The sequence below is a fragment of the Onychostoma macrolepis genome, chromosome 05, assembly GCF_012432095.1.
Source record: "Onychostoma macrolepis isolate SWU-2019 chromosome 05, ASM1243209v1, whole genome shotgun sequence".
NCBI classification, from domain to species: Eukaryota; Metazoa; Chordata; class Actinopteri; order Cypriniformes; family Cyprinidae; genus Onychostoma; species Onychostoma macrolepis.
Window position 1 is genome coordinate 30,826,984 of NC_081159.1, and position 27,216 is coordinate 30,854,199.

The following is a 27,216-nucleotide window of genomic DNA, read 5'->3' on the forward strand; positions in this document are numbered from 1 at the left end:
AAAACAGACACCCAACTTTGCAAAGCGGTGAAAACAACTGGTGGAAAACTGCAAGGAAACTTGGCTGAAAGCTTGGGCGTTGCCCCCTGATCGCGCTGCGAAGCATTTACAGACTTAACATCTTGCTGATCATCTCAAAGGACTTCAACACCCTGTCCACGTCTGACCAAAGAAACTTGCAAAGCCTGCCGCATAAGAAACTTCAAAGCCTTGCCATTCGCGCGCTGCCAGGAAGCCATCCAATTGTAGAGAGGATTCCCCGAGTGACGTCACGCAACAACGACACATCAGTGCGAAAGTCCGGGATGTCCCTCCAGCAACCATCCAGAGAGAAGAACAGCCTTCAACTCAACTCAAAGCAAGTAACAAACAAATCTCTAATTCGCTGAGTTGAATTGAATGAATCTTTAAAAGATAACGATAGTCGAGTCTTCTATTTGTGACGTCTCAAGGTCGTCTTTATTCTCAGAAAAGATAGCTTAACTTTCTTCAAACTGCTTTTATCTTGCCATAACGTGTGTATGTGTGTGTATGTGTTTTGTTTTGTATTGTATCCTAGAATAGTAAGTAAACTCTCGATTCATTTTTAATGAATAGTCTGGTGCCGTGATTTTCAAGTCTTAAATTATTTGCCAAAGATCGTGTTACCTGTTGCTCATAAATTTCCCAACAATTCTTATTATCGTATCCACGAGACAAATAGAATTGCTAAAATATACTGTATTAATACTCGCTGGTCGAGTCGTTAACAAGGTATAAATTATACATTTTGATTAATATCAATTAATCTATACATTTTGGATTAATATCAATTAATCCGATCAAAATCGGATTTCTAGGATTTGATTCCCTAAAGCTAAAATTTATAAATAAAGGATAAAGTATTACAATACGCATATCGTATTATTCTTGAATATAATTGTTTAATCTAAATATGTTTTAAAGGGGTCATATAATGCAATTTTTGTACAAGTTAATATGATTCTTTAGGGTCTAAATGAAAAGTTTGTAATATACTTTAATTAAAAATTATCGTTAGTATTGTAAGAATTTTACCTGGTCAAAAACAGCTCTCTGTTCAGCACGCCATTTCAGTGCATGTACCTTTAAATGATCATGAGCTCTGCTCACCCCGCCCCTCTGCTCTGTGGGGTGTGACACAACACACGTGGAGTGTTGCCTTGACAACAGTTGAGGATATCTTTTGGCGGAAGAATGGCAGCGGCGTTTCTGAGGACACTTTCATTCATTTTAATGTACTGTTACCACGTTAAATTTACCACAGCGTGCACAGTTTATAATAACACAATAACCATAACACATTGTTCATTACAAACGTGGGATTATGAATTATATTGAGAACATCGTACATAGAAAACATGCCGTATTGTACACTTGATTTCACGTAATGAACGTTAGTGTAAACTTTAGCCACATTCATGGTGAAACATGCAAGCGATTAGCAAAGATTAATATAAAGCTTAATAAAATGTTACACTCACTTCTTCTGGAGGTGCAGCAGGAACACAAATAGTTGGTACCGATCCTTTTTTCAGGAGCAGCTTCTTGGCAAAACCAGCTTTAAACTGACCCTCGTTTATAAAGCAGTCTGGTGAGAAATGATTTGCGCAAACATGAAATAATTGAGGTTGATCTAGGGGACTATTCCCTTCGAAAACAAAACTCAGCCACTGCGCCTTCAGTGGTTCTGATTTAGGAACATCAAAACGACTGCTGTGTTCATTATTACACCCAATTCCACCATGATCGCTTAGACACCATTCTGCTCCAGCGTATCAACAATGGCGGACTATGATGACAGCTCGCTCAGGGCGGGTCTGTGTTGAAACGCTCCTGTCAATCAACAATCGTGGGAGGGGCCTCCGATCTTGTGACGTCACAAGACAAACAGCTCGATTTGAGACAGGGGAAAACATATTAGGAGATTTTAAAAAAAACACTAGATGGATTTTTATCATTTATAGGATGGTTGTGTACAGGCACTGCCAACACACATTTCAGTACAATCAACTTGTAAAAGTGGATATAGCATTATATGACCCCTTTAACAATTCTTTCTTTCTTTTGGAAAATGGAGCGCAGCTGGAGGAAAACAAAATTAGAGGTATTTCGTATAGCTTGGCGGGAAAGTACCCTATCCTACAGAAAAGCATTAAAAACTGCTAGATCTGATTACTTTTCCTCTCTTCTAGAAGAAAACAAACATAACCACCGGTTTTTATTCAATACAGTGACTAAATTAACGAAAAATAAAGCATCAACAGGTGTTGGCATTTCCCAACAGCACAGCAGTAATGACTTTATGAACTACTTTACTTCCAAGATCGATACTATCAGAGATAAAATTGTAACCATGCAGCCGTCAGCTATAGTATCGCATCAGATAGTGCACTATAGATCCCCTGAAGAACAATTCCACTCATTCTCTACTGTAGGAGAGGAAGAATTGTATAAACTTGTTAAATCATCTAAACCAACAACATGTATGTTAGACCCTATTCCATCTAAACTACTAAAAGAGCTGCTTCCAGAAGTCATAGATCCTCTTTTGGCTATTATTAGTTCATCATTGTCATTAGGATATGTCCCCAAAACCTTCAAATTGGCTGTTATTAAGCCTCTCATTAAAAAACCACAACTTGACCCCAAAGATCTAGTTAATTACAGACCGATCTCAAATCTCCCTTTTCTGTAAAAGATACTAGAAAAGGTAGTATCCTCACAATTATATTCCTTCTTAGAGAAAAATGGTATCTGTGAGGAATTCCAGTCAGGATTTAGACCGTATCATAGTACTGAGACTGCTCTCATTAGAGTTACAAATTACCTGCTTCTATCATCTGATCATGGTTGTATCTCTTTATTAGTTCTACTGGATCTTAGCGCTGCGTTCAACACAATCGACCACAACATTCTTTTGAATAGACTAGAAAACTTTGTTGGCATTAGTGGAAGTGCCTTAGCATGGTTCAAATCGTACTTATCTGACCGCCATCAGTTCGTAGCAGTGAATGAAGAGGTATCATATCAATCACAAGTGCAGTATGGAGTACCTCAAGGCTCAGTACTAGGGCCGTTACTTTTCACGCTTTACAGGTTACCCTTGGGAGATATTATCAGGAAAGAATCAAAATTACCAAACAGGTGTGCACATCCCAAACACCCAGATCGGGCTCAGGTGCAGAACAACTAAGTAATTTAAACGAAAACAAAAGGATTGAAATCCGCACACTGAAAATAGCTGCTCAAAATGAATTTATTAATAGCAACGTTTTGACCCTCAGGTCTTCATCAGGCTCACACACACACACACACACACATATTATCAGGAGACATGGTGTTAGCTTTCACTGTTATGCTGATGATACTCAGCTCTATATTTCTTCGCAGCCTGGTGAAACACACCAAATTGAGAAACTAATAGATTGCATAGTCGATATAAAAAACTGGATGACGAGTCATTTCTTACTGCTAAATTCTGAAAAAACAGGTGTTAATTATTGGACCTAAAAACCCCCCATTTAATAACCTAGAACACTATCTAACACTTGACGGCTGCTCTGTCAATTCTTTTTCACAAGTTAGGAACCTAGTTGTGCTGTTTGATAGCAATCTTTCATTTGAAAGCCATGTTTCTAGCATCTGTAAAACTGTATTTTTCCATCTCAAAAACATATTGTTACGTGTTGAACCCTCAGGGAGTACGAGGAGATGCAGGAATGATGAATTCAAATCTTTAATCATACAAATAAGTTCAGGAACACGAGAAACAACACCAAAATAACTTTAAGACTCGACAAGGGTGGAACTCAAACTGAATGCTTATAAAGCCAACTAAAACTAGTTAGGAAACAAGATAATGACAAAAACCCAGGTGAACAGACTTAACCTTAATTAACTAATAAAGAGCTAATGAGGAAAACGGGGAACAAAACCAAATTAAAGATAAACGGAGCAATTCCAAGAGGGTCCTCGCACCTCTGTGCTCGGGCCCTAAAAACAAGAACAGATAGATGAAAGTCCCAACTCCTAACACATATCTAAATTGCGAGCTATGCTCTCAACGTCAAATACAGAAATACTAATTAATGCGTTTATAACCTCAAGGTTAGACTATTGTAACACTTTATTGGGTGGTTGTTCTGCACGCTTGGTCAACAAACTACAGTTGGTCCAAAATGCAGCAGCTAGAGTCCTTACTAGAACCAGGAAGTATGACCATATTAGCCCATATTAGACCATATCAACACCGCACTGGCTCCCTATCAAACATCAGATAGATTTTAAAATCTTGTTAATTACTTACAGTGGGGCAAAACAGTATTTAGTCAGCCACCAGTTGTGCAAGTTCTCCCACTTAAAAAGATGAGAGAGGCCTGTAATTTTCATCATAGGTATACCTCAACTATGAGAGACAAAATGAGGAAAAAAAAAAAAATCCAGAAAATCACATTGTAGGATTTTTAAAGAATTAATTGGTAAATTCCTCGGTAAAATTAGTATTTGGTCACCTACAAACAAGCAAGATGTCTGGCTCTCACAGACCTGTAACTTCTTCTTTAAGAGGCTCCTCTGTCCTCCACTCGTTACCTGTATTAATGGCATCTGTTTGAATTCGTTATCAGTATAAAAGACACCTGTCCACAACCTCAAACAGTCCAACTCCAAACTCCACCATGGCCAAGACCAAAGAGCTGTCAAATGACACCAGAAACAAAATTGTAGACCTGCACCAGGCTGGGAAGACTGAATCTGCAATAGGTAAGCAGCTTGGTGTGAAGAAATCAACTGTGGGAGCAATTATTAGAAAATGGAAGACATACAAGACCACTCATAATCTCCCTCTATCTGGGGCTCCACGCAAGATCTCAACCCGTGGGGTCAAAATGATCACAAGAACTGTGAGCAAAAATCCCAGAACCACACGGGGGGACCTAGTGAATGACCTGCAGAGAGCTGGGACCAAAGTAACAAAGGCTACCATCAGTAACACACTGCGCCGCCAGGGACTCAAATCCTGCAGTGCCAGACGTGTCCCCCTGCTTAAGCCAGTAAATGTCTGAAGTTTGCTAGAGAGCATTTGGATGATCTAGAAGAGGATTGGGAGAATGTCATATGGTCAGATGAAACCAAAATATAACTTTTTGGTAAAAACTCAACTTGTCGTGTTTGGAGGAGAAAGAATGCTGAGTTGCATCCAAAGAACACCATACCTACTGTGAAGCATAGGGGTGGAAACATCATGCTTTGGGGCTGTTTTTCTGCAAAGGGACCAGGACGACTGATCCGTGTAAACGAAAGAATGAATGGGGCCATGTATCGTGAGATTTTGAGTGAAAACCTCCTTCCATCAGCAAGGGCATTGAAGATGAAATGTGGCTGGGTCTTTCAGCATGACAATGATCCCAAACACACCGCCCGGGCAACGAAGGACTGGCTTCGTAAGAAGCATTTCAAGGTCCTGGAGTGGCCTAGCCAGTCTCCAGATCTCAACCCCATCGAACATCTTTGGAGGGAGTTGAAAGTCCGTGTTGCCCAGCGACAGCCCCAAAACATTACTGCTCTAGAGGAGATCTGCATGGAGGAATGGGGCAAAATACCAGCAACAGTGTGTGAAAACCTTGTGAAGACTTGCAGAAAACGTTTGACCTCTGTCATTGCCAACAAAGGGTAAATAACAAAGTATTGAGATGAAATATTGTTATTGACCAAATACTTATTTTCCACCATAATTTGCAAATAAATTCTTTAAAAATCCTACAATGTGACTTTCTGGATTTTTTTTTCTCATTTTGTCTCTCATAGTTGAGGTATACCTATGATGAAAATTACAGGCCTCTCTCATCTTTTTAAGTGGGAGAACTTGCACAATTGGTGGCTGACTAAATACTTTTTTGCCCCACTGTATAAAGCCCTGAATGGCTTAGCTCCTCAGTACTTGAGCGAGCTCTTATTACATTATAGTTCTCCACGTCCGCTGCGTTCTCAAAATTCTGGCCGTTTGATACTATCTAGAATATCAAAATCGACTGCGGGCGGCAGATCCTTTTCCTATTTAGCGTCCAAACTCTGGAACAATCTACCTAACACTGTTCGGGAGGCAGACACACTCTGTCAGTTTAAATCTAGATTAAAGACACATCTCTTTATCCTGGCGTATACATAACACACTAATATGCTTATATTATTCAAATCCGTTAAAGGATTGTTCGGCTGCATTAATTAGATCAACCGGAACCGGGAACATTCCCCATAACACACGATGTACTCGTTACATTGTAAGAAGAATGGCATCTACGCTAATATTTGTCTGTTTCTTTCTTATTCTGTTTCTCAGTCCGTATCCGATCAGATGGTGGATCAGCACCAAGAGATGATGTCTGCAGCCCTGATCGTCAGCGGAGAGCCCCTGAGACATAAATTTAAATGATAATAAACAAACAAATATATATTATAAAAATACACAGAGAAACAATAAATGCATTAAACTATACATTACAATTGTAGAAAATGAATAAATCATATTAATTAAAAACTTCAAATAATGAATAAAATACAAATATAACAAATACATTAAATTATAAATTAAAATGCTCCATCGGGACAAGACCACGGGAATCAGATAAGCCCTTTACACAATCTGGCCCCCCGACTGAGCCTGGTTTCTCCCAAGGTTTTTTTTTCTCCATTCTGTCACAGAGGGAGTTTTGGTTCCCTATCAGTCAGTCACGTTCAACGTAACGTCAGTGTGACTGACTAATGGGATCTCGCCCGAGAGCCCAATCACCTTCGAGTGTTAACAAAACAAGCCAATGACAGTTGGCGTCGTGTTTTGCCATGCGCACCCGCCCGCGGTGCGGGTATAAAGGAGAGCGCGTGCAAACGCACATCAGCTTTTCGCTTCGGAGCCGAGCCATTCTGCGCGAATCTCCGAGAGTGTCTGCAAGACAGCTACGAAGCAGTTGGTGTTACGGCGCGTCAGCGGAGGTTGCTGTCCAGTGCTGCTGCTTCTGACGGCGTGTTGCAGCTCGTCATTCTGCAGTCGCGCCGCGACCTCCCCTGGGCGCTTCAGTGCTTCTCTAAAAGAGTGTTTCCTTTCTAAAAGAGCAAAATATCTAAAAGAGCTCCACGAGCGACGGTTGTCTTTTTAAAGATGGCTTCCCGCTCGTGTGTTTCTGGATGTGGTCGTTTCCTGGCTTCATCTGACGGTCACGATCGCTGTGTCTCGTGCTTGGGCTTTCAGCACGCTGAAGCAGCGCTCGTCATGTTCTCATTGTGGGAACATGACCATCGCGATGCTGCGCTCCAGATACCTCCTCGTCAAACGGGGGGGTATCCCCCTTGCCATGCCCCGTTCTAGCTCCTCCGGTTCTCGGAGGGCTACTTCGGCTCATGGTCAGGGTGACCTGAGGATTACAGTGAGAGCTTCCCCGTCGAGTGCATCTCCGCAGGCCTCTCACTCCTCCAGCGCATCGCACCATCTGGTGTTCCCGGAGGAGCCCTTGGAATCCCCGGTCAGGGCGGGGCCCAGCATCTCGTTCGGAGCACCAGCGGATGACAGGATGTCGATCGCTGCATCGGAGGGCGAGCTAGGCTCTGAAGATGATGATTCGGCTGCGGTGCCTCCGTCAGGAAGAGTGGTGTTGTCCGAGTCATATCCAGAGCTGACTGCTATGCTTTCCCGGGCCGCTGAGAGCGTCGGGCTGCACTGGAGGTCGCCTCCTTCTCCCGAACGCTCGAGGCTGGACGATTGGTTCCTGGGGGCGCAGGCCGGTCGCCGGCAGCCGCCTCCAGTTCCATTCTTCCCGGAGGTGCATCAGGAGGTGACTAGGTCTTGGAGGGCACCTTTTTCTGCCCGAAACAGACCTGGCCCCTCCTCTGCCGCGCAGAAGCAGACGGAGGCGTTTCGTCATATCCTGCCCCGGCGGTCTGCTCGTCGCCAAGGGCGCCCTCCACCTCCGCTCCAGCTCGGCCCCAGCAGCCGCCTTCACAACGGCCGTAGCGTGGAGGGATAGCGGCGTCCCTGAGACGGGCGACCCGGAGTCTCTGGATCCTGCTCTTCAGGAGATGGTGACCGCACCACTCCTTCCCCCGGAGGAGGGCCGGGAGGAGAATCTTTTGTTCCCTTTTTATTTTGTTCCGCCACTGGCTCCCCAGCCAGTGGTACCCAAAACCTCAAAAAAAGAGCAGTTTCTTTTTTCTCTGGGTCCCAAGAGAGCCAGGATGGCGGTGCACGAGACACAGTCTCTACACCCCCGTCCCCCTCTCCTTTCGCCAGTGGGCAGCAGGGTCCGGTCCGAGGACGCGATGCCTTCTCCTGCGCCCCCTGCCCAACCGTGGAGCCAGGTAAATGTTGCACCGCGCACTCAGACCCCACTCTGGGACGCACTGCCTTCCGAGTCGGGTCCCTGTGTTCCACTTCGCTGCCCCACCGCGGGTACGTCGGTGGCTCCCCTGGTCCTGCTTGTACGGTCTCTGGGGGCCTGGTTAGCGCTCCCCAGGCCGTCTCGCAGGCTCGTGAGAACCATCAGACTCGGCTACGCGATTCAGTTCACCCCGGCGTCCTCCAAAGTTCAGAGGCGTTCGGTTCACCTCTGTGTTGAACAAAGATGCTCCTGTCTTGCGTGCAGAAGTCGCGGTCCTGCTGGCGAAGGACGCGATAGAGCCGATCCCTCCAGCCGAGATGAAGTCAGGGTTCTACACCCCCTACTTCATTGTACCCAAGAAAGGCGGTGGGTTACGACCAATCTTGAACCTGCGTGTTCTGAACTGGGCCCTTCACAAGCTCCCGTTCAGGATGTTGACGCAGAAACGCATTTTTCAGTGCATCCGTCCGCTAGATTGATTCGCAGAGATCGACCTGAAGGACGCGTACTTTCATGTCTCGATCCTCCCTCGACACAGACCATTTCTCCGTTTTGTGTTCGAAGGGCGAGCATATCAGTAGAAGGTCCTCCCCTTCGGGCTATCCCTGTCGCCTCGTGTCTTTACCAAGGTCGTGGAGGCAGCCCTTGTTCCATTAAGGGAAGCAGGCATTCGCGTTCTCAACTACCTCGACGACTGGCTCATACTGGCCCAGTCTCAAGCGCTGTTGTGCGAACACAGGGACAAGGTGCTCAGTCACCTCAGCCGGTTGGGGCTTCGGGTCAACTGGGAAAAGAGCAAACTCTCCCCTGTGCAGTGGATCTCTTTTCTCGGCATGGAGTTGGACTCGGTCAACCTTACAGCACGTCTCTAGTAGAGCGTGCTCAGTCGATGCTGAATTGCCTGGAGTCTTTCCAGCGCAAGAGGGCGGTTCCACTGAAACAGAGGCTCCTGGGGCATATGGCATCCGCAGCCGCTGTCACGCCGCTCGGGTTGCTTCATATGAGACCGCTTCAGCATTGGCTTCACGACCGGGTCCCGAGATGGGCAAGGCGATGCGGCACGTACCGGGTCTCTGTCACCCCGTCCTGCAGTCAGACCTTCAGCCCGTGGTCGGACCTTGCCTTTCTTCGGGCAGGAGTGCCCCTAGTGCAAGTGTCCAGGCATGTTGTTGTATCAACAGATGCCTCTGCCATGGGCTGGGGTGCCATGTGCCACGGGCACGCAGCTGCGGGGCTCTGGACAGGGCCCCGACTGCAGTGGCATATCAACTGCCTCGAGTTGCTAGCAGTATGGCTTGCTCTGCGCCGCTTCAAATCTCTGCTACATGACAAGCATGTACTAGTCCGTACAGACAACACTGCGACCTCGGCACGGACGCGCTGGCATACAGCTGACCTCGGGGCCTACGCAAATATGCGTTTCCCCCAGTGAGCCTTCTCGCACAAACAGTGTGCAAGGTCAGGGAGGATGAGGAGCAGGTCCTCTTGGTGGCGCCTTACTGGCCCAAACGGACTTGGTTCCCCGAACTGATGCTCCTCGCGACAGCCCCTCCTTGGCTTGGGATCTCCTTTCTCAGAGAGGGGGCACCCTCTGGCACCCGCGTCCAGACTTGTGGAATCTCCACATGTGGTCCCTGGACGGGACGCGGAGGTTCTAGGTGGGCTACCTCCAGCGGTAGTAAACACCATCACTTCAGCTAGAGCCCGTCTACAAGACACGCTTACAGGCTGAAGTGGAACCTGTTCGTCGATTGGTGCTCTTCCTGCCGAGAAGACCCCCGGAGATGCCCGATCAGGGTCGTGCTATCCTTCCTGCAAGATGGGTTGGAGCGAAGGCTGTCTCCCTCCATCCTCAAAGTGTATGTTGCCGATATTGCCGCACATCACGATGCAGTAGACGGTAAGTCTGTCGGGAAGCACGACTTGGTCATCAGGTTCCTCAGAGGGGCGAGGAGGTTAAATCCTCCGCGCCCTCATCTGGTACCCTCTTGGGATCTCCCCTCGGTCCTGACGGCCTTGAAGGAGGAGCCCTTCGAGCCTCTGCAGTCAGTAGAGCTTAAGTTTCTGTCATTGAAGACAGTGCTCCTCACAGCATTGGCCTCGGTCAAGAGGGTAGGGAACCTGCAGGCATTTTCGGTCTACGATTCGTGCCTAGAATTCGGGCCGGGTAACTCTCACGTCGTCCTGAGACCCCGGCCTGGATATGTGCCCAAAGTTCCTACCACGCCCTTTAGGGATCAGGTGGTGAACTTGCAAGCGCTGCCCTGGGAGGAGGCAGACCCGGCCATTGCTCTGCTCTGCTCTGTCCTGTCCGCACCTTGCGCATTTACGTGGACCGCACGCAGAGCTTCAGGACCTCAGACCAGCTCTTTGTCTGCTTCGGAGGACAGCAGAAGGGAAAGGCTGTCTCCAAACAAAGACTCGCCCACTGGATAGTGGAGGCTATAATCTTAGCTTACCAGGCCCGACGCTTGCCGTGCCCCTTCGGAGTAAGAGCACATTCTACGAGAGGTGTTGCTTCTTCCTGGGCATTGGCGCGGGCACCTCGATAGCAGACATCTGTAGAGCTGCCGGCTGGGCGACACCTAACACGTTTGCGAGATTCTATAATCTCTGTGTAGAGCCCGTGTCCTCCCGTGTACTCACCTCAGGTGACCAGTAACACAGGACCTGCTCGGTGTCGATCACACTTGCTGCGCCATTCCCCTCTACGGACCGGATACGTGCGCTTTTACTGCTTCTCAGTTCAGTTCCCCTTGGCGAACCCAGGGCACTGGAAGAGGTCAGCAATAGTGGCGTTTTCCAAGGGATCCCATTAGTCAGTCACACTGACGTTACGTCGAACGTGACTGACTGATAGGGAACGTCTCGATTATGTATGTAACCCTCGTTCCCTGAAGGAGGGAACAGAGACGTAACATCCCGTCGCCACAGTTGCTGTACCACCGCTGTACAGCCGGGGCACACAGTCTCGGCTCCGAAGCGAAAAACTGATGTGCGTTTGCACGCGCTCTCCTTTTATACCCACACTGCGGGGCGGGGGTGCGCGTGGCGAAACACGCACGCCAACTGTCATTGGCTTGTTTTGTTAACACTCGAAGGTGATTGGGCTCTCGGGCGAGATCCCATTAGTCAGTCACACTGACGTTACGTCTCCATTCCCTCCTTCAGGGAACGAGGGTTACATACATAACCGAGACGTTCCTTGCCGCTGTCACCTCTGGCTTGCTCAGTTGGGGACACTTAATTTCTAGCGATTATCGTTGATTTGGTTGCACAGATACTATTTAAACTAAACTGAGCTAGACTATGACATCTCTGAATTCAATAATGAAATGAAAATTTAGAAAATTGAGTGTTATTATACATTACTGACACTCTATCCTCCAATTTGATACTGTTAAGCGCTTTGACACAATTTGTATTGTTAAAAGCGCTATATAAATAAAGATGACTTGACTTTTTGTTTTTACAAAGATGTTAAATTGAACACGTGTAACTAATACCTCATTCAAATGCTGTAGACTTTCAGTTTCAATGAACTACAATACCCAGCAGACACCTCAGACTTCAAACATGGCCACCGGGGATGCATATTGCAAAATACTCATACACGGCAGTGCTCTAAATCGTCGGACTTCTGATTATACGCACGCTCAGATACCCTATATAACTAGACACACATTTCCACACTTTTTTTGTGAAGTATATGCTCCTTCCGTGTTGTGATGTTACAACCCCCCTTTTTTGCGATCTGTGTTACTGATGCAAAGTCTGATTCTTTTCTGCGAAACAATTCATCAGATTCTTAAGTCATCTCGCAGTGATGCCAGTATACATCTCTTTTCTAGCAACTCAGGGGTCATTTTATATCAGTGAAACATTTAAATAAAGTGAACTGCGTGAACGCGTATTGGTGATTATTGTCTTTTGCTCATTTAAGTTAAAGATGTTTGTGGTCGCAGTTTCATGCAACGATCCTTCGTTGTTTGTTCACCTCAAATATTAGTTTTTAGTTAATTACAAAAGTGTTGCGCATGAAGTTTAAATGTGTTTTAAATACATTACGATAGGGTTACAGGTTTCGAGTAGTTGGGTACATGTAAGCGGTGAAAACTCAATGTGACAGTAAATGTGACAGAACGTTACTCAAACAGTCCTTTCAATCGCTGGGGTGGATAAACAGATGGCCAGTTAGACGGGTGGGGCGTGGACATGACAGGTGTCCAGTTATGGTTGGGGAGGGAGGGGTGTGGGGGTGGAATTTTTATGACTCTCATCAATCAAATTTTTGACACAGTCACCTTTACTCTCTCTGGGGTAAAGATGTAATTGCAAGAGATAATTAGCCTATCTTTTCTTGTTAAAACCTGACACCAAGATCATGAATTCGAAAAGCAAACGCATCCAACATGAGTCTACACATTAGTTGCAATTAAAACTTTTCAATTCACCATCAACACAATAATAATGAAAAACAATCCATACCACATACACTCTAAAAATGCTGGGTTAAAAACAACCCAACTTGGGTAATTTGGCAACCCAGCACTGGGTAAATATTGGACAGAACACATGCTGGGTTATTTTGACCCAGCTGGTTGGTTAAATTTTTTTTTACCCAACATGCTGGGTTGTTTATATTTAAGTAAACTATTGTTTAAAAATTATTACATTGCGGACTTAAAATGGGCTGGAAACTAAAAATCACACACAGAATTAATAGAGGCAACTGTCATGATGGCTGCTACAACATGGAACGAGGAACGAGGAACGAGGAAATGTGAGATAAACTCCAACAAAAGTCTTTTATGAGAATAATCCAACCAAAAAGAAACACAGGACAGACAGGAGCAGGAGCATGAACACGTAGCACCAAACATGTAGCTGAAAGATGCCGTGACTGACTGATTCCATAACCTGCCCATAAACAAACATTACTGAGATTAGAGAAAATATTTTAACATTAAATTAAATTAAATTCAGTTTTATTACGAATAAAATCAGCTTATGTTATGCATTTACATTTAGTCATTTTGCAGACACTTTTTTCCAAAGGCACTTACAATTGGGGGGTACATAAAGCGATTCTTCTTAAAGAGGCAAACAGACACAGGAAGTGTAAATACCAAATATCGGGCATTGTTTAAATAAGTACAAGCTAGAAAGGGAAGGAATAAATAAATGGGAAAAGGCATTTCCATCATGCGAAATGACCACTGCTGATGCAGATGACGGACATTATAAAATGTATACAAACCTTTATTTCGCTGAAGAAGTGCACCAAATCTGCAGCTCTGTGAACTGCTCTCTCCTGTAGAGGACTCAAAAAGCCCACACTCTGACTGTAACTCAGCAGCTGGGTTGTTTCATCGGAGACAGGCTCAACCCAGTGGTTGGGTAGAGAAAATAACCCAGCATTATAAATTACCCAGCAGCTTAGTTACAGAAAAACTACCCAGCACCTGGGTAAAAAAATAAAATAAAATAAATAACACAATAAAATGAACCAACAAGCTGAACCCAGCATTTGGGTAAAAAAAAAAAAAAACACCCTGCATTTTTTTTTTAGAGTGCAGAAAAACTACCCAGCACATGGGTAAAGTTATTTGAAAACAACCTAATAAAATGACCCAACCGTAGGTGAACCTAAATTTTCGTTAAAAAAATAACCCAGCATTTTTTAGAGTGTAGCAATAAAAATATGTAATATAAAGCATATTAGCACACTAGCCTACTCACCATTAAAATAGTGGAAGTATTCTGAGAAATTCAAGGTTTTGGTGATGATTTAGTAGTTATTTATAAACTTAAGCATTTTGTGTACTACTGTATGCATTAATGCGTTGAATATGAATTTTCTGTTAAAATATAATGTGTTATTGGCTTCCTATTAAATAATTGTTGTAGAGATTAGTTGTCCTTTGAGCTAAACAATGCTGAATTTGCAGTAGTATTATTGGTAGGATCAGTAAAATTGTCATTTTTCACTCTCAATAATAAGATCTGTCCTGATAATATAAGCAGGCAATCATATTATCAATTCCCCACCCTTGGCGACAGCCTGGATAAGGTTAGAAAGCATGAAGATTAGTCAAGTCCAAAAATGCAGCCCATAGGAATTTTAGTGATTCGTTACTAAAGTGCGAATCAAATACTTTAAACACGGAAGCTCAAACATGTGTGTGAGGTGCTAGAATAGACCTCATTGGTTCTCGTGCATCACACACATTTGAGCATCTTGTCTTTTTAATGACAATATACTGGAAGGTGCACTGCACCGTTTCCTATGTGTCGCTATGTGTCGGGTTATGAAGAATAAAGAAAAGTTAATCTTCTGAAATGAAGCAGTAATATCTTCTCAGGGAAAAGTTATTAGAACTGTGTTTAGGGACAAGCTGGCCATCACACTGCTCTGACTTTATCTGCCCGTTTGTATCCTATAATTTGATTTGCTCTTGTCACTTATGACAAAACAGCTAATCACGATGATCTTGTCTTTGGAAAAGATTATTTTATTCGCTTATGTCAAAAACAGTGAACCTCTTTAAAACTGGATGTTGTTTTCACTACATTGCATTGTTATATTTCGTAAAAGTTGTACCGGCCAACTGGCGACTGACAATGTTACATGCACTCGCCAACGCCAATTTTTACTCACATTTGGCGCTTGGCGAGTGTTAATTTTAGGCCCTGTATATATATATATATATATATATATATATATATATATATATATATATATATATATATATATATATATTACACCCTGCATATACTATATGTTGTGTAATTTGTGTGTACATGTTACCTCTCTGCACACTGCAGCAATCTGTCCCTCATCCATGCATGTCTCTGTTACCACATCAGTAAGTGAACCACCTGCCAAATATTCCATCACCACCCACAACTCATCTCCTACTAGATAACTGAGACAGAAAGACAGAAACAATTTATATTACAGGCATCAACCTGACCACTGAACTTGACGCGACAAAAGACAGTAGAACCCATTGTGATGCTGTCTACACTGGATGCGTAATTTACTGTCAGTGACTTGTCATGGCGCGGCCTAAGCAGTCTTAGGTCGTGGGTAGTTAGGACACGGTGTCAGACAGACCATGGTGCGTATATGTCAGTGGCAAATGGTGACTTTTTTAACAGGGTATGCTGAGTGCTAAGATTAGCACCCCAATCGTCTTTTAGGACACACTCAAAGAGGGAAACGCCGTGGCAGGTGTCGATTTAAAAGGATGCACATTTCCTACCTTATTTGTAAATTAAATTCATCTCCAATCCTCCTTCTTTCGTTTCAGGTTTATCCATAGTTATTTGAATGCTAGAAAAACATATAGCTGCTTTTCCAATTAAAAACCGCCAAATAACGTTTACACGTAGTTACGTAATGATACGTAATATTCAGAGAGTGGGGAAATGGGGGATTCCCCCGCTCTATACAGTATGTATCTGCATCAACTGAATGATTTTCATTTTATTATATATATATATATATATATATATATTAGGGGTGGCACAGTACATGTATTCATACCGAACCGTCATGGTACGGACATCTCGGTTCGGTGCATGAGGCCTTACGACGAATACAGGCAATTCACCCCAATCCAGAAGGGGGCGCCCGCAGTATTGCAGCGCTGTTTGATAACCGCCAGCAGAAGAACAGCGAATGCCATGAGTTGCAAACCTGAAAACAAAGCCCACTAGACAGTGACCATGTGCTGATTCTGAATGCGTCTCTCACATAGACTGAAAAAGGAGTATACTTTAAAGGCTTGCGCACGGAACTGTTTGCAAAATGGAGCTTTGTGCGCAAGCAGGGCTGGACTGGGACAAAGAATCGGCCCTGGCATTTTTTGGTCCTGGTGGCCCACCACCATATACATATATATATATATATATATAAATATATAGATATAGGTGCATCACAATAAATTAGAATGTCGTGGAAAAGTTCATTTATTTCAGTAATTCAACTCAAATTGTGAAACTCGTGTATTAAATAAATTCAGTGCACACAGACTGAAGTAGTTTAAGTCTTTGGTTCTTTTAATTGTGATGATTTTGGCTCACATTTAACAAAAACCCACCAATTCACTATCTCAACAAATTAGAATATAGTGACATGCCAATCAGCTAATCAACTCAAAACACCTGCAAAGGTTTCCTGAGCCTTCAAAATGGTCTCTCAGTTTGGTTCACTAGGCGACACAATCATGGGGATGACTGCTGATCTGACAGTTGTCCAGAAGACAATCATTGACACCCTTCACAAGGAGGGTAAGCCACAAACATTAATTGCCAAAGAAGTTGGCTGTTCACAGAGTGCTGTATCCAAGCATGTTAACAGAAAGTTGAGAGGAAGGAAAAAGTGTGGAAGAAAAAGATGCACAACCAACCGAGTGAACCGCAGCCTTATGAGGATTGTCAAGCAAAATCGATTCAAGCATTTGGGTGAACTTCACAAGGAATGGACTGAGGCTGGGGTCAAGGCATCAAGAGCCACCACACACGGACATGTCAAGGAATTTGGCTACAGTTGTCGTATTCCTCTTGTTAAGTCACTCCTGAACCACAGACAACGTCAGAGGAATCTTACCTGGGCTAAGGAAAAGAAGAACTGGACTGTTGCCCAGTGGTCCAAAGTCCTCTTTTCAGATGAGAGCAAGTTTTGTATTTCATTTGGAAACCAAGGTCCTAGAGTCTGGAGGAAGGGTGGAGAAGCTCATAGCCCAAGTTGTTTGAAGTCCAGTGTTAAGTTTTCACAGTCTGTGATGATTTGGGGTGCAATGTCATCTGTTGCTCCATTGTGTTTTTTGAAAACCAAAGTCACTGCACCCGTTTACCAAGAAATTTTGGAGCACATCATGCTTCCTTCTGCTGACCAGCTTTTTGAAGATGCTGATTTCATTTTCCAGCAGGATTTGGCACCTGCCCACACTGCCAAAAACGCCAAAAGTTGGTTAAATGACCATGATGTTGGTGTGCTTGACTGGCCAGCAAACTCACCAGACCTGAACCCCATAGAGAATCTATGGGGTACTGTCAAGAGGAAAATGAGAAATAAGAGACCAAAAAATGCAGATGAGCTGAAGGCCACTGTCAAAGAAACCTGGGCTTCCATACCACCTCAGCAGTGCCACAAATTGATCCCATCCATGCCACGCCGAATTGAGGCAGTAATTAAAGCAAAATAAGCCCCTACCAAGTATTGAGTACATATACAGTAAATGAACATACTTTCCAGAAGGCCAACAACTCACTAAAAATGTTTTTCTTTTATTTATTTTTTTATTGGTCTTATGAAGTATTCTAATTAGTTGAGATAGTGAATTGGTGGGTTTTTGTTAAATGTGAGCCAAAATCATCACAATTAAAAGAACCAAAGACTTAAACTACTTCAGTCTGTGTGCACTGAATTAATTTAATACACGAGTTTCACAATTTGAGTTGAATTACTGAAATAAATGAACTTTTCCACGACATTCTAATTTATTGAAATGCACTTGTGTATATATATGATATACACTACCATTCAAAAGTTTTTGAACAGTAAGATTTTTCATTATTTTCTTTTTTAAAGAAGTCTCTTCTGCTAACCAAGTCTGCATTTATTTGATCCAAAATACAGCAAAAGCAGTAATATTGTGAAATATTTTTATTATTTAAAATAACTGTTTTCTATTTGAATATATTTTAAAATGTAATGTATTCCTGAGATCAAAGCTGTATTTTCAGCATCATTACTCCAGTCACATGATCGTTCAGAAATCATTCAAATATTCTGATTTGCTGCTCAAAATACATTTATTATTATGATTATTATTATTATTATTGTTGAAAACAGCTGAGTATAATTTTTTTCAGGTTTCTTTGATGAATAGAAAGTTCAGAAGAACAGCATTTATCTGAAATAGAAATATTTTGTAACATTATAAATGTCTTTATCATCATTTTTTATCAATTTAAAGCATCCTTGCTAAATAAAAGTATTAATTTCCATAATTTCTTTCCCAAAAAACAAAGCAAAAATTATACTGACTCCAATCTTTTGAATGGTGTGTTGTATAATGTTACAAAAGCTTTTTTATTTCAGATAAATGCTGATCTTTGGATATTTCTATTCATCAAAGAATCCATTAATAATAATAAATATTTCTTGAGCAGCAAATCAGCATTAGAATGATTTCTGAAGATCATGCGACACTGAAGACTGGAGTAATGATGCTGAAAATTCAGCTTTCAACACAGGAATAAATGACATTGTAAAACATATTCAAATAGAAAGCAATTATTTTAAATAGTAAAAATATTTCACAATATTACTGCTTTTGCTGTATTTTGGATAAAATAAATGCATGCTTGGTGAGCAGAAGAGAATTCTTAAAAAAAAAAAAAAAAAACATTCAAAATCTTACTGTTCAATAACTTTGACTGGTAGTGTAGATATGTATCATTGCATCGAGTCGTTTTGGATATTAAAAAAAACGTCAGGTCTGACAATATCGTGTCTTTTCGAATTTAAATCTAGATTTATTCGCATTGGCCCATGGAAACCTCTATGAACACACTTGACATGACTTCGCCAAAAAATCGCGGTGGACGAATTTACGTTTTATGTGTTTGCGTATTCTGCACTAAGACCCAGAGGATATTTGCAGGGGCAGACTGGGACAAAAATTCAGCCCTGGCACTGTAGCCACACCGGCCCACATTACCACACAGACACAGCCCCACCCACGGACACGTGCATTCACTACTTACATTTGTGTACAGATAGTGAAATAACATAAGCAGTACTGTATATGTAACAAATATTTAAACATTTAATGTATGTGTCTGCCAAATAATTCTTACTACTTTTTAAAGAGCACACATTTATAACATATTTACACATACAGTAAAAACAAAAGAAAAAATCTGAGGATGTTGTAGAGTCTGTGTGATGTCTGTTTATGCCATTTGTCTGCTACTACTGTTATTCTCTACAGCAGTGGTGCCCAATCCTGTTCCTGGAGATCTACCTTCCTGCAAAGTTCAGCTCCAACCCCTGATCAAACACGGCTTAACCAGCTAATTAAGATCTTCAGGAGCACTTGATAATTACAGGCAGGTGTGCTGAAGCAGGGTTGGAACTGAACTCTGCAGGTATGTAGATCTCCATGAACAGGGTTGGGCACCACTGCTCTACAGTATGTTGTTCTTTGTTGTCACTGTCTGTCTGTTGGATTTTTCCTACCTCTACCACACTCCTCCCTGTCTCTGCTAGGCCTACCGTAGCATCCTTCCTCACAGCACTGGTATTGGAAGACCAGGGGTCTCTGGCTGTATTGGTTACTGCAACATCCTAGTTAATGAACACAGTATAATAGGATGTAAACATTGCAGCAAAATATTTTCTCACTGATTGCTCTCAACGTTGGAATACACATGAATGCAAACAAGTAATAATCACACAAAAGGGAATAGAATATATAGCAAAAGCTATAAATAGTAGCAGCAGTAATAGTTGTGTTTGTGTGTGTGACATACATGCACAGGTTCCTCCTATCCTAATAGTTAATTAATAGTTAATTAGAGCCACATTATTAAGAAACTGGCAGCATCTGTACCAGGATGTGTCTCTCATTGCTGTCCTCCTACCTCCATGAAACTTGACTCTGCTGCAGCAGCTGAGCTGTCTGCACTGGGTCCAGCAACATTCTAGTTTTGAATAGATGAACACGATTCAGACAAGGGAGAACATAAGTAAGCCAATGGCTTATAATACCTCATCTAACTATTGCACATGAGTGCCTGTAATAGAAGCCTATGTTCCACCCTACCTAAGGATTAATTAACGTTTAGTTTAGTTTAGTTTAGTTTAGTTTAGTTTAGTTTAGTCACTTTATTGTCCACAAGTGGAAATTTGTCTTTGGCTTCACCACACAAATACATTGAACATCATCACACAATTTACAAAAAACACAATCACCCCATCTCACACTCAGATCCCAGCATTTAAAATTCTAACAGCAGTTGGCACAAATGACATTTGATACTCATTTTTCCTTACTTGAGGCTGCCTAAAACATCTTTTTGATGGTAAAAGCTGAAATTTAATATTCAAGGGATGAGAACAATCTTCAATAATGACCTGTGCTTTTTGTTTGACTCTTATTTGGTAAATTTCATTCAGTTGTTTTTGTGGTTGTCCTACAATTGCACTAGCAATTTTAACTACTCGACCCAGTTTTTGCTTTTCTTTAACTGGCAATAGTCCATACCACATAGTCATATTAAAACATACAACACTCTCAACAAGATTCTTATAAACCATCTCTAAAATATATTGACTCACTCCAAAATGTTGTAACCTCCTAATAAGATGTAATCTCTGTACTATGTAACGTATGTACTATATGCATGTATTCAATGTTTTATTTTAATACATGACTATCTACATATTCAGTAAAGTTCACTACAAATGTCTACAGTAGTACTATGGCTATTGCTATAGGTTTTTGATGTGTTACTACTTAATTAATGTTACCTTAAATCCCTCCTTATCTTCTGATATTTCAGTCATGCAATTCAGTAACAGGCTAGCTAACACTTGTAACCAATTACCACGAATGACACTTTAAAATATACTGAGGTTCTATGCTAAGCTTACAACTATTTAATACAATGTAGGCTACTGTCAAACACACACATACACACACACACACACACACACACAAACACAGGAGCTAACTGGCAGAAGTAGTGTGAAAATGTTTTCTTAGGTTGATTTTCTTCTTACCTCTGCGTCTGTAGCACTACTGTCATCCGCTGCAGCAGCCAAATTTAAACATTCTGAATAGAGTTCGGTTAATTTTACGCATTTAGCAGCGTCGGACTTAAGAGCCCTTTTTTGTTTGTTTCTCAAAGTTTTTCTGCACTGCCTTTCCTTTTTTATGGTCCATTATCTAGCTTTTACTGAAAATTAGCTTGTGTTGATCATAGCTCATCTTGATTTTGACTGAACGTCCAATAACCTCTAATCGGTTCGGTCGGCCCATCTCGGGACCAGGCGGCCGGCCGTTGCCGACTGGGCCAAATGCTTAACATTTATTATTAGGCCTATTCATATTATTATTAACCATAGTGAAATCGTGCAAGCAATAAAAACTCATCCTATGCGCTGTTGGCCCGTAAAAACAATTTTATTCATATATTATTTTTAAAAATCTGACCGGCCCACATTAAACAAAATGGTCCGGCCCCTCTGGCTTTTGCCAGAATTGCCAGATGGCCAATCCGCCCCTGGATATTTGAGAAGAGAACCTGTGCAAGCATGGCTCTTACAGGACGTTTCAGAATGGTAAGAAGTAAGAAAGAAGTGTTTGCCAGCAAGTATTGCTCGCTACCACGGCAACTGCATGCACATCCATGTTTAACGGTTCTCGTAGCTATGTGAAAAAATATCTGTCTATACACATCAAAGTCCCTTTAAGGTTATTCTATAGTCTTTGATTCACATAAAGTGCATAATTGGAACACAGTTCATTGATGGAGCTGTGACGAGCTGATGATCTGAATGAGAGAGAGAGAGAGAGAGAGAGAGATGCAGAGCAGGGGGACGAGAGGAACATGATTATTCGAAACTTGTGAATCCATTAGAATCGTTAGAAGACTGAATAGATATGAATAGATTTTTTTCATGCACCCCTAGTTTTGACAGCATTGCAACAACTCTTCCTCTTCTCTAAAGCAGCGCAACATGGCCTCGCCCCATTTGTTGCACGTTCCCGGGGGCGTGGTTTATGTAAATTTCAGGGTTTGTGATGTCACCAGCCTGGGAAGTAGCTCATTGTAGACCCTACGAGCCATTCCTGTAGGCATTAAACTGCCATAATTTTAAAAGACAATATCTTTGTTTGCATTGAACTTTCAACGTTGTAATTTTGCAGATATTGTTTATGCTCAAACAGCAATATTACACACTAACTAAAGTTAAAAAAGTGAAATCACTATCAACCACCACTTTAAATCAACAACTGCCACGGTGTTTCCCTCTTTAAGTGTGCCCTAAAAGCTGATGGTGGCGGGGGATCTTAACCTTAGTACAGCATACCTCATTAAAAAAGTCACCACTCGCCACTGATAATATATATATATATATATATATATATATATATATATATATATATATATATACAGTATATATATATATGGGTTGTTGACGTGAAAAATGAATATAATTAATATTGTCGTTATTTAAAATACAGTAAATGGTTAAACATTTATTTGTCCTACGTGGACCTGTTGTTATAAAAGCTGCAGTGTTATTAGATTTTTTTTTTTTTAATTTTGAGCTAAATCTCAAAATTGTCCTATGGTGTAACTGTCCCAAGCACGGTTCAATAAATTACAACTTTTATAAATGAAAAAGAAAAGCATAACAATTTTAATAAATACCTATGGCATAATTGTACATGTGTCTATTTTAGTGAATGGCAATCTTTTTTTTTTTCATCCATATATTTCTGAAAGCGTAGGAACTTGATACATTTTGTCTCTGAAAACCACCATATCCTCTGTTGTGACACCATATCCTGATTTTAAATCGGCCAATTCCAGAGAAAACTTTAATTAGCTGAAGGACCCCATTCATGGTCGTGTTACTGTGAAGCCCATGACATGTGCACATGGTAAATTTTGTCTCAGAATTGTTCAAATATTTAACTTTTTTGGAATCACTACAAAAGTGTTACATTTTGTTGTCCTTTGGTGTGACACCCCTAAATTATATATGTATTTTTAATTAAAACTGCATGTTAAACTACATAATCATGGAAAATTATGCAAATCTGTCTTGCTTACCGCTAATGACAGGTTAGCTTTCAATAGCAAGGTCATTAATTGACAGAAAAAGGCTGAAACATCCTCCGGTGTGACGCCTGCACTGTCAAACCACAGGACAAAGATGTCACACCACAGGACAAGGTCTCTTTAAAAAAGCATTTTAAATAATTAAATAAGATTTATTCAACTACTTTTTATTCTTTTTTGATCATTTTCAATGTTCTTAAATGCAATAATGGGGGGGGGGGGGCAGAAGAGTTTCAGTAAAATATAGTACAATTTTTGTCTGCACAAGGAGTCTGACAATACCTTATCTACATTCCGAGACTCTCCCACGACATCATAAAGGCAAGTTCACTGAACTACAGGTGCATCTCAATAAAATAGAATGTTGTGGAAAAGTTCATTTATTTCAGTAATTCATCTCAAATTGTGCAACTCGTGTATTAAATAAATTCAGTGCACACAGACTGAAGTAGTTTAAGTCTTTGGTTCTTTTAATTGTGATGATTTTGGCTCACATTTAACAAAAATCCACCAATTCACCAATAGGCTACACAATCATGGGGATGTCTGCTGATCTGACAGTTGTCCAGAAGACAATCATTGACACCCTTCACAAGGAGGGTAAGCCACAAACATTCATTGCCAAAGAAATTGGCTGTTCACAGAGTACTGTATCCAAGCATGTTAACAGAAAGTTGAGTGGAAGGAAAAAGTGTGGAAGAAAAAGATGCACAACCAACCGAGATAACCGCAGCCTTATGAGGATTGTCAAGCAAAATCGATTCAAGAATTTGGGTGAACTTCACAAGGAATGTACTTAGGCTGGGGTCAAGGCATCAAGAGCCACCATACACAGACGTGTCAAGGAATTTCATATTCCTCTTGTTAAGCCACTCCTGAACCACAGACAACGTCAGAGGCGTCTTACCTGGGCTAAGGAGAAGAAGAACTGGACTGTTGCCCAGTGGTCCAAAGTCCTCTTTTCAGATGAGAGCAAGTTTTGCATTTCATTTGGAAACCAAGGTCCTAGAGTCTGGAGGAAGGGTGGATAAGCTCATAGCCCAAGTTGCTTGAAGTCCAGTGTTAAGTTTCCACAGTCTGTGATGATTTGGGGTGCAATCTCATCTGCTGGTGTTGGTCCACTGTGTTTTTGAAAACTAAAGTCACTGCACCCGTTTACCAAGACATTTTGGAGCACTTCATGCTTCCTTCTGTTGACCAGCTTTTTAAAGATGCTGATTTCATTTTCCAGCAGGATTTGGCACCTGCCCACACTGCCAAAAGCACCAAAAGTTGGTTAAATGACCATGGTGTTGGTGTGCTTGGCTTGACTGGCCAGCAAACGCACCAGACCTGAACCCCATAGAGAATCTATGGCGTATTGTTAAGAGGAAAATGAGAAACAAGAGACCAAAAAATGCAGATGAGCTGAAGGCCACTGTCAAAGAAACCTGGGCTTCTATACCACCTCAGCAGTGCCACAAACTGATCACCTCCATGCCACGCCGAATTGAGGCAGTAATTAAAGCAAAAGGAGCCTCTACCAAGTATTGAGTACATATACAGTAAATGAACATACTTTCCAGAAGGCCAATAATTCACTAAAAATGTTTTTTTTTTTTTTTATTGGTCTAATGAAGTATTCTAATTTGTTGAGATAGTTAATTGGTGGGTTTTTGTTAAATGTGAGCCAAAATCATCACAATTAAAAGAACTAAAGACTTAAACTACTTCAGTCTGTGTGCATTGAATTTATTTAATACACGAGTTTCACAATTTGAGTTGAATTACTGAAATAAATAAACTTTTTCACGACATTCTAATTAATTGAGATGCACCTGTATATAAATATAAATATAGATCAGTGACCTCACCTTTATGAGGTCATCTAGCAACATTAAGTGACCAGTTTTAGCTACTTTCAATTAAAAGCAGTTGGCAACACTGGTCAGTGTTTTTCTGTCCTTTGTATTTTAATGGTTTGAGTGAAATGTGTGGTCATTAAATAAATAAATAAATAATAAAAATAAAAAATAAATCCACACATCACTTTTGGCCACTGTTGTGTTTGGTGGGGTTAGTGCCACAATATGTTGTCACGGTTCATAGATCCAATGTCTGTCTCTAGTCTCGTGCTTGTTGTTTACATGTGAGTGTGTGAGTGGGTGTGTCCGGATCGTTACGGTTGATCAGTATCCAGCTGCAATCACTCTTCATCACCAGCTGCCACTCATCTCACCTCCTATAAATACTTACCACCTTCTCATCTCCTTTGTCAGATCGTTGCATGAAGTCTCTAGGTTGTCTGTTCCTGTTTCCGTGCCTCGTGTCCCGTCTTGAGTTCCTGTGTTCCGGTTTCACTTCTTGTTGGATACGTTTCATGTCTGGATCACGTCATTCATCATCAGAGCACGCTGCACTTCATCCATCACTCCGCGTCTGACCATCAAAGTCCCTGTGCCACCGCCTGCATCACCCGGATCTATCATCATCATCATCTATTTTGACTATAAATGAAGAGTTTTTACTTGCATATTGTATCCTCGGTTCTGACGTAACAGAACGATCTGACCAAGGATGGATACAGCAAGTACATCAGCGCCAACCATGGAGGACTGTTTGAGTAACAGTATGGCTCGTCTGGACATTCAAGAAAGAAATTTAAACGATACTGGTCGCGCTGTTCAGGCGTTAGTGGCGCAGGTGTCCGAGCTCACCCAGCAGATTCAACAGCTACGAGTTCCCACTGCGCCGTCAACACCGGCCGCTCCCCCCACACCATCGGAGAGCCCATCCCAGTCGGAGCCACGCCTACCAGCCCCAGAGCCCTATTCAGGTGATCCAAAATTTTGCAGAGCCTTTCTAACCCGGTGTTCCATGCATTTTTCTCTCCAACCCAAGACTTTCCAGACCGAGCGATCCAAAGTCGCCTTCGTACTCACCCTCCTGACTGGGAGAGCGGCGTTATGGGGAACGGCGGTGTGGGAAAATGAAGATCCGTGCTGCGTCTCGTTCCAGGAGCTCTCCGCTGAGATGAAAAGAGTTTTCGACCGGGCGGTCGGCGGAAGAGAAGCTGCTAGAACGCTGGCTGATTTACGTCAAGGAGAGAGATCAGTGTCAGACTTTTCAATCGAGTTCCGGACCCTAGCAGCGGAGAGCAAATGGAGCGAGGCGCAGTGGGACATGTTCCTGCATGGGCTGGCTGACCGCGTCCAGAGAGAGATCTATGCTTTGGACCTGCCTCAATCTCTTAATGAACTCATCGCTTTAGCCCTCAGAGTTGATGCTCGACTAGCCCGAGTTGGAGGTCACGCCACGAGTAGACGCCCTCTGGCAGGTGCCGAGGGTCCACGATTTGGAGGCGGGGACGCGGTCAGCCCCATCGACGATCACGAGCCCATGCAGGTGGGTCGAGCTCGGCTTTCCCGGGAGGAGAGGGAAAGGCGGAGGTCCCAGGGCCTTGGCCTATACTGTGGAGGGGCCTGACACTATGCTTACAACTGTCCGGTAAAAGGCCAAGCCCGATAGTAAGTGTGAGGCTACTGTCGGGTGGGATCTCCGCTGAGAAGACCTCATCAACATCTACCCTTCTTCCGGTAAGACTGAGATGGTCAACACTCACTCACGACTGTCAAGCACTCTTGGACTCCGGGGCAGAAGGTAATTTCATGGATCACTCATTCGCACGTCAATTCAAGATTCCCCTCAAACCCCTCACACATCAGATTGCTGTACACGCACTTAATGGACAAGAACTTCCCACCATCACTTTTACCACAGAAGACATCACCCTCATCACATCAGGCAATCACACCGAGATCATCTCTTTCTATATCCTGGACTTCTTTTTTGTGGGGAAGAAGGACGGATCTCTGCGACCTTGTATTGACTACCGAGGGTTGAACAACATCACGGTAAAGAATACTTATCCTTTGTCGTTGATGTCTTCAGCCTTCGAGAGGTTGCAAGGAGCATC

At 42.4% G+C, this 27,216-nt stretch overlaps 1 protein-coding gene across 5 annotated transcripts in view; it reads right to left on the minus strand.

The window, feature by feature from the left end:
• LOC131540594 (serine/threonine-protein kinase PAK 3-like) overlaps positions 1–27,216 on the minus strand; it is a 411,671-nt gene that overhangs the window by 41,660 nt on the left and 342,795 nt on the right. For all 5 annotated transcript variants that reach the window (XM_058775623.1, XM_058775619.1, XM_058775620.1 and 2 more), the window contains one exon: positions 15,199–15,316. In XM_058775623.1, the coding sequence (XP_058631606.1) occupies positions 15,199–15,316 (118 nt within the window). The remainder of the gene's footprint in view (positions 1–15,198; positions 15,317–27,216) is intronic.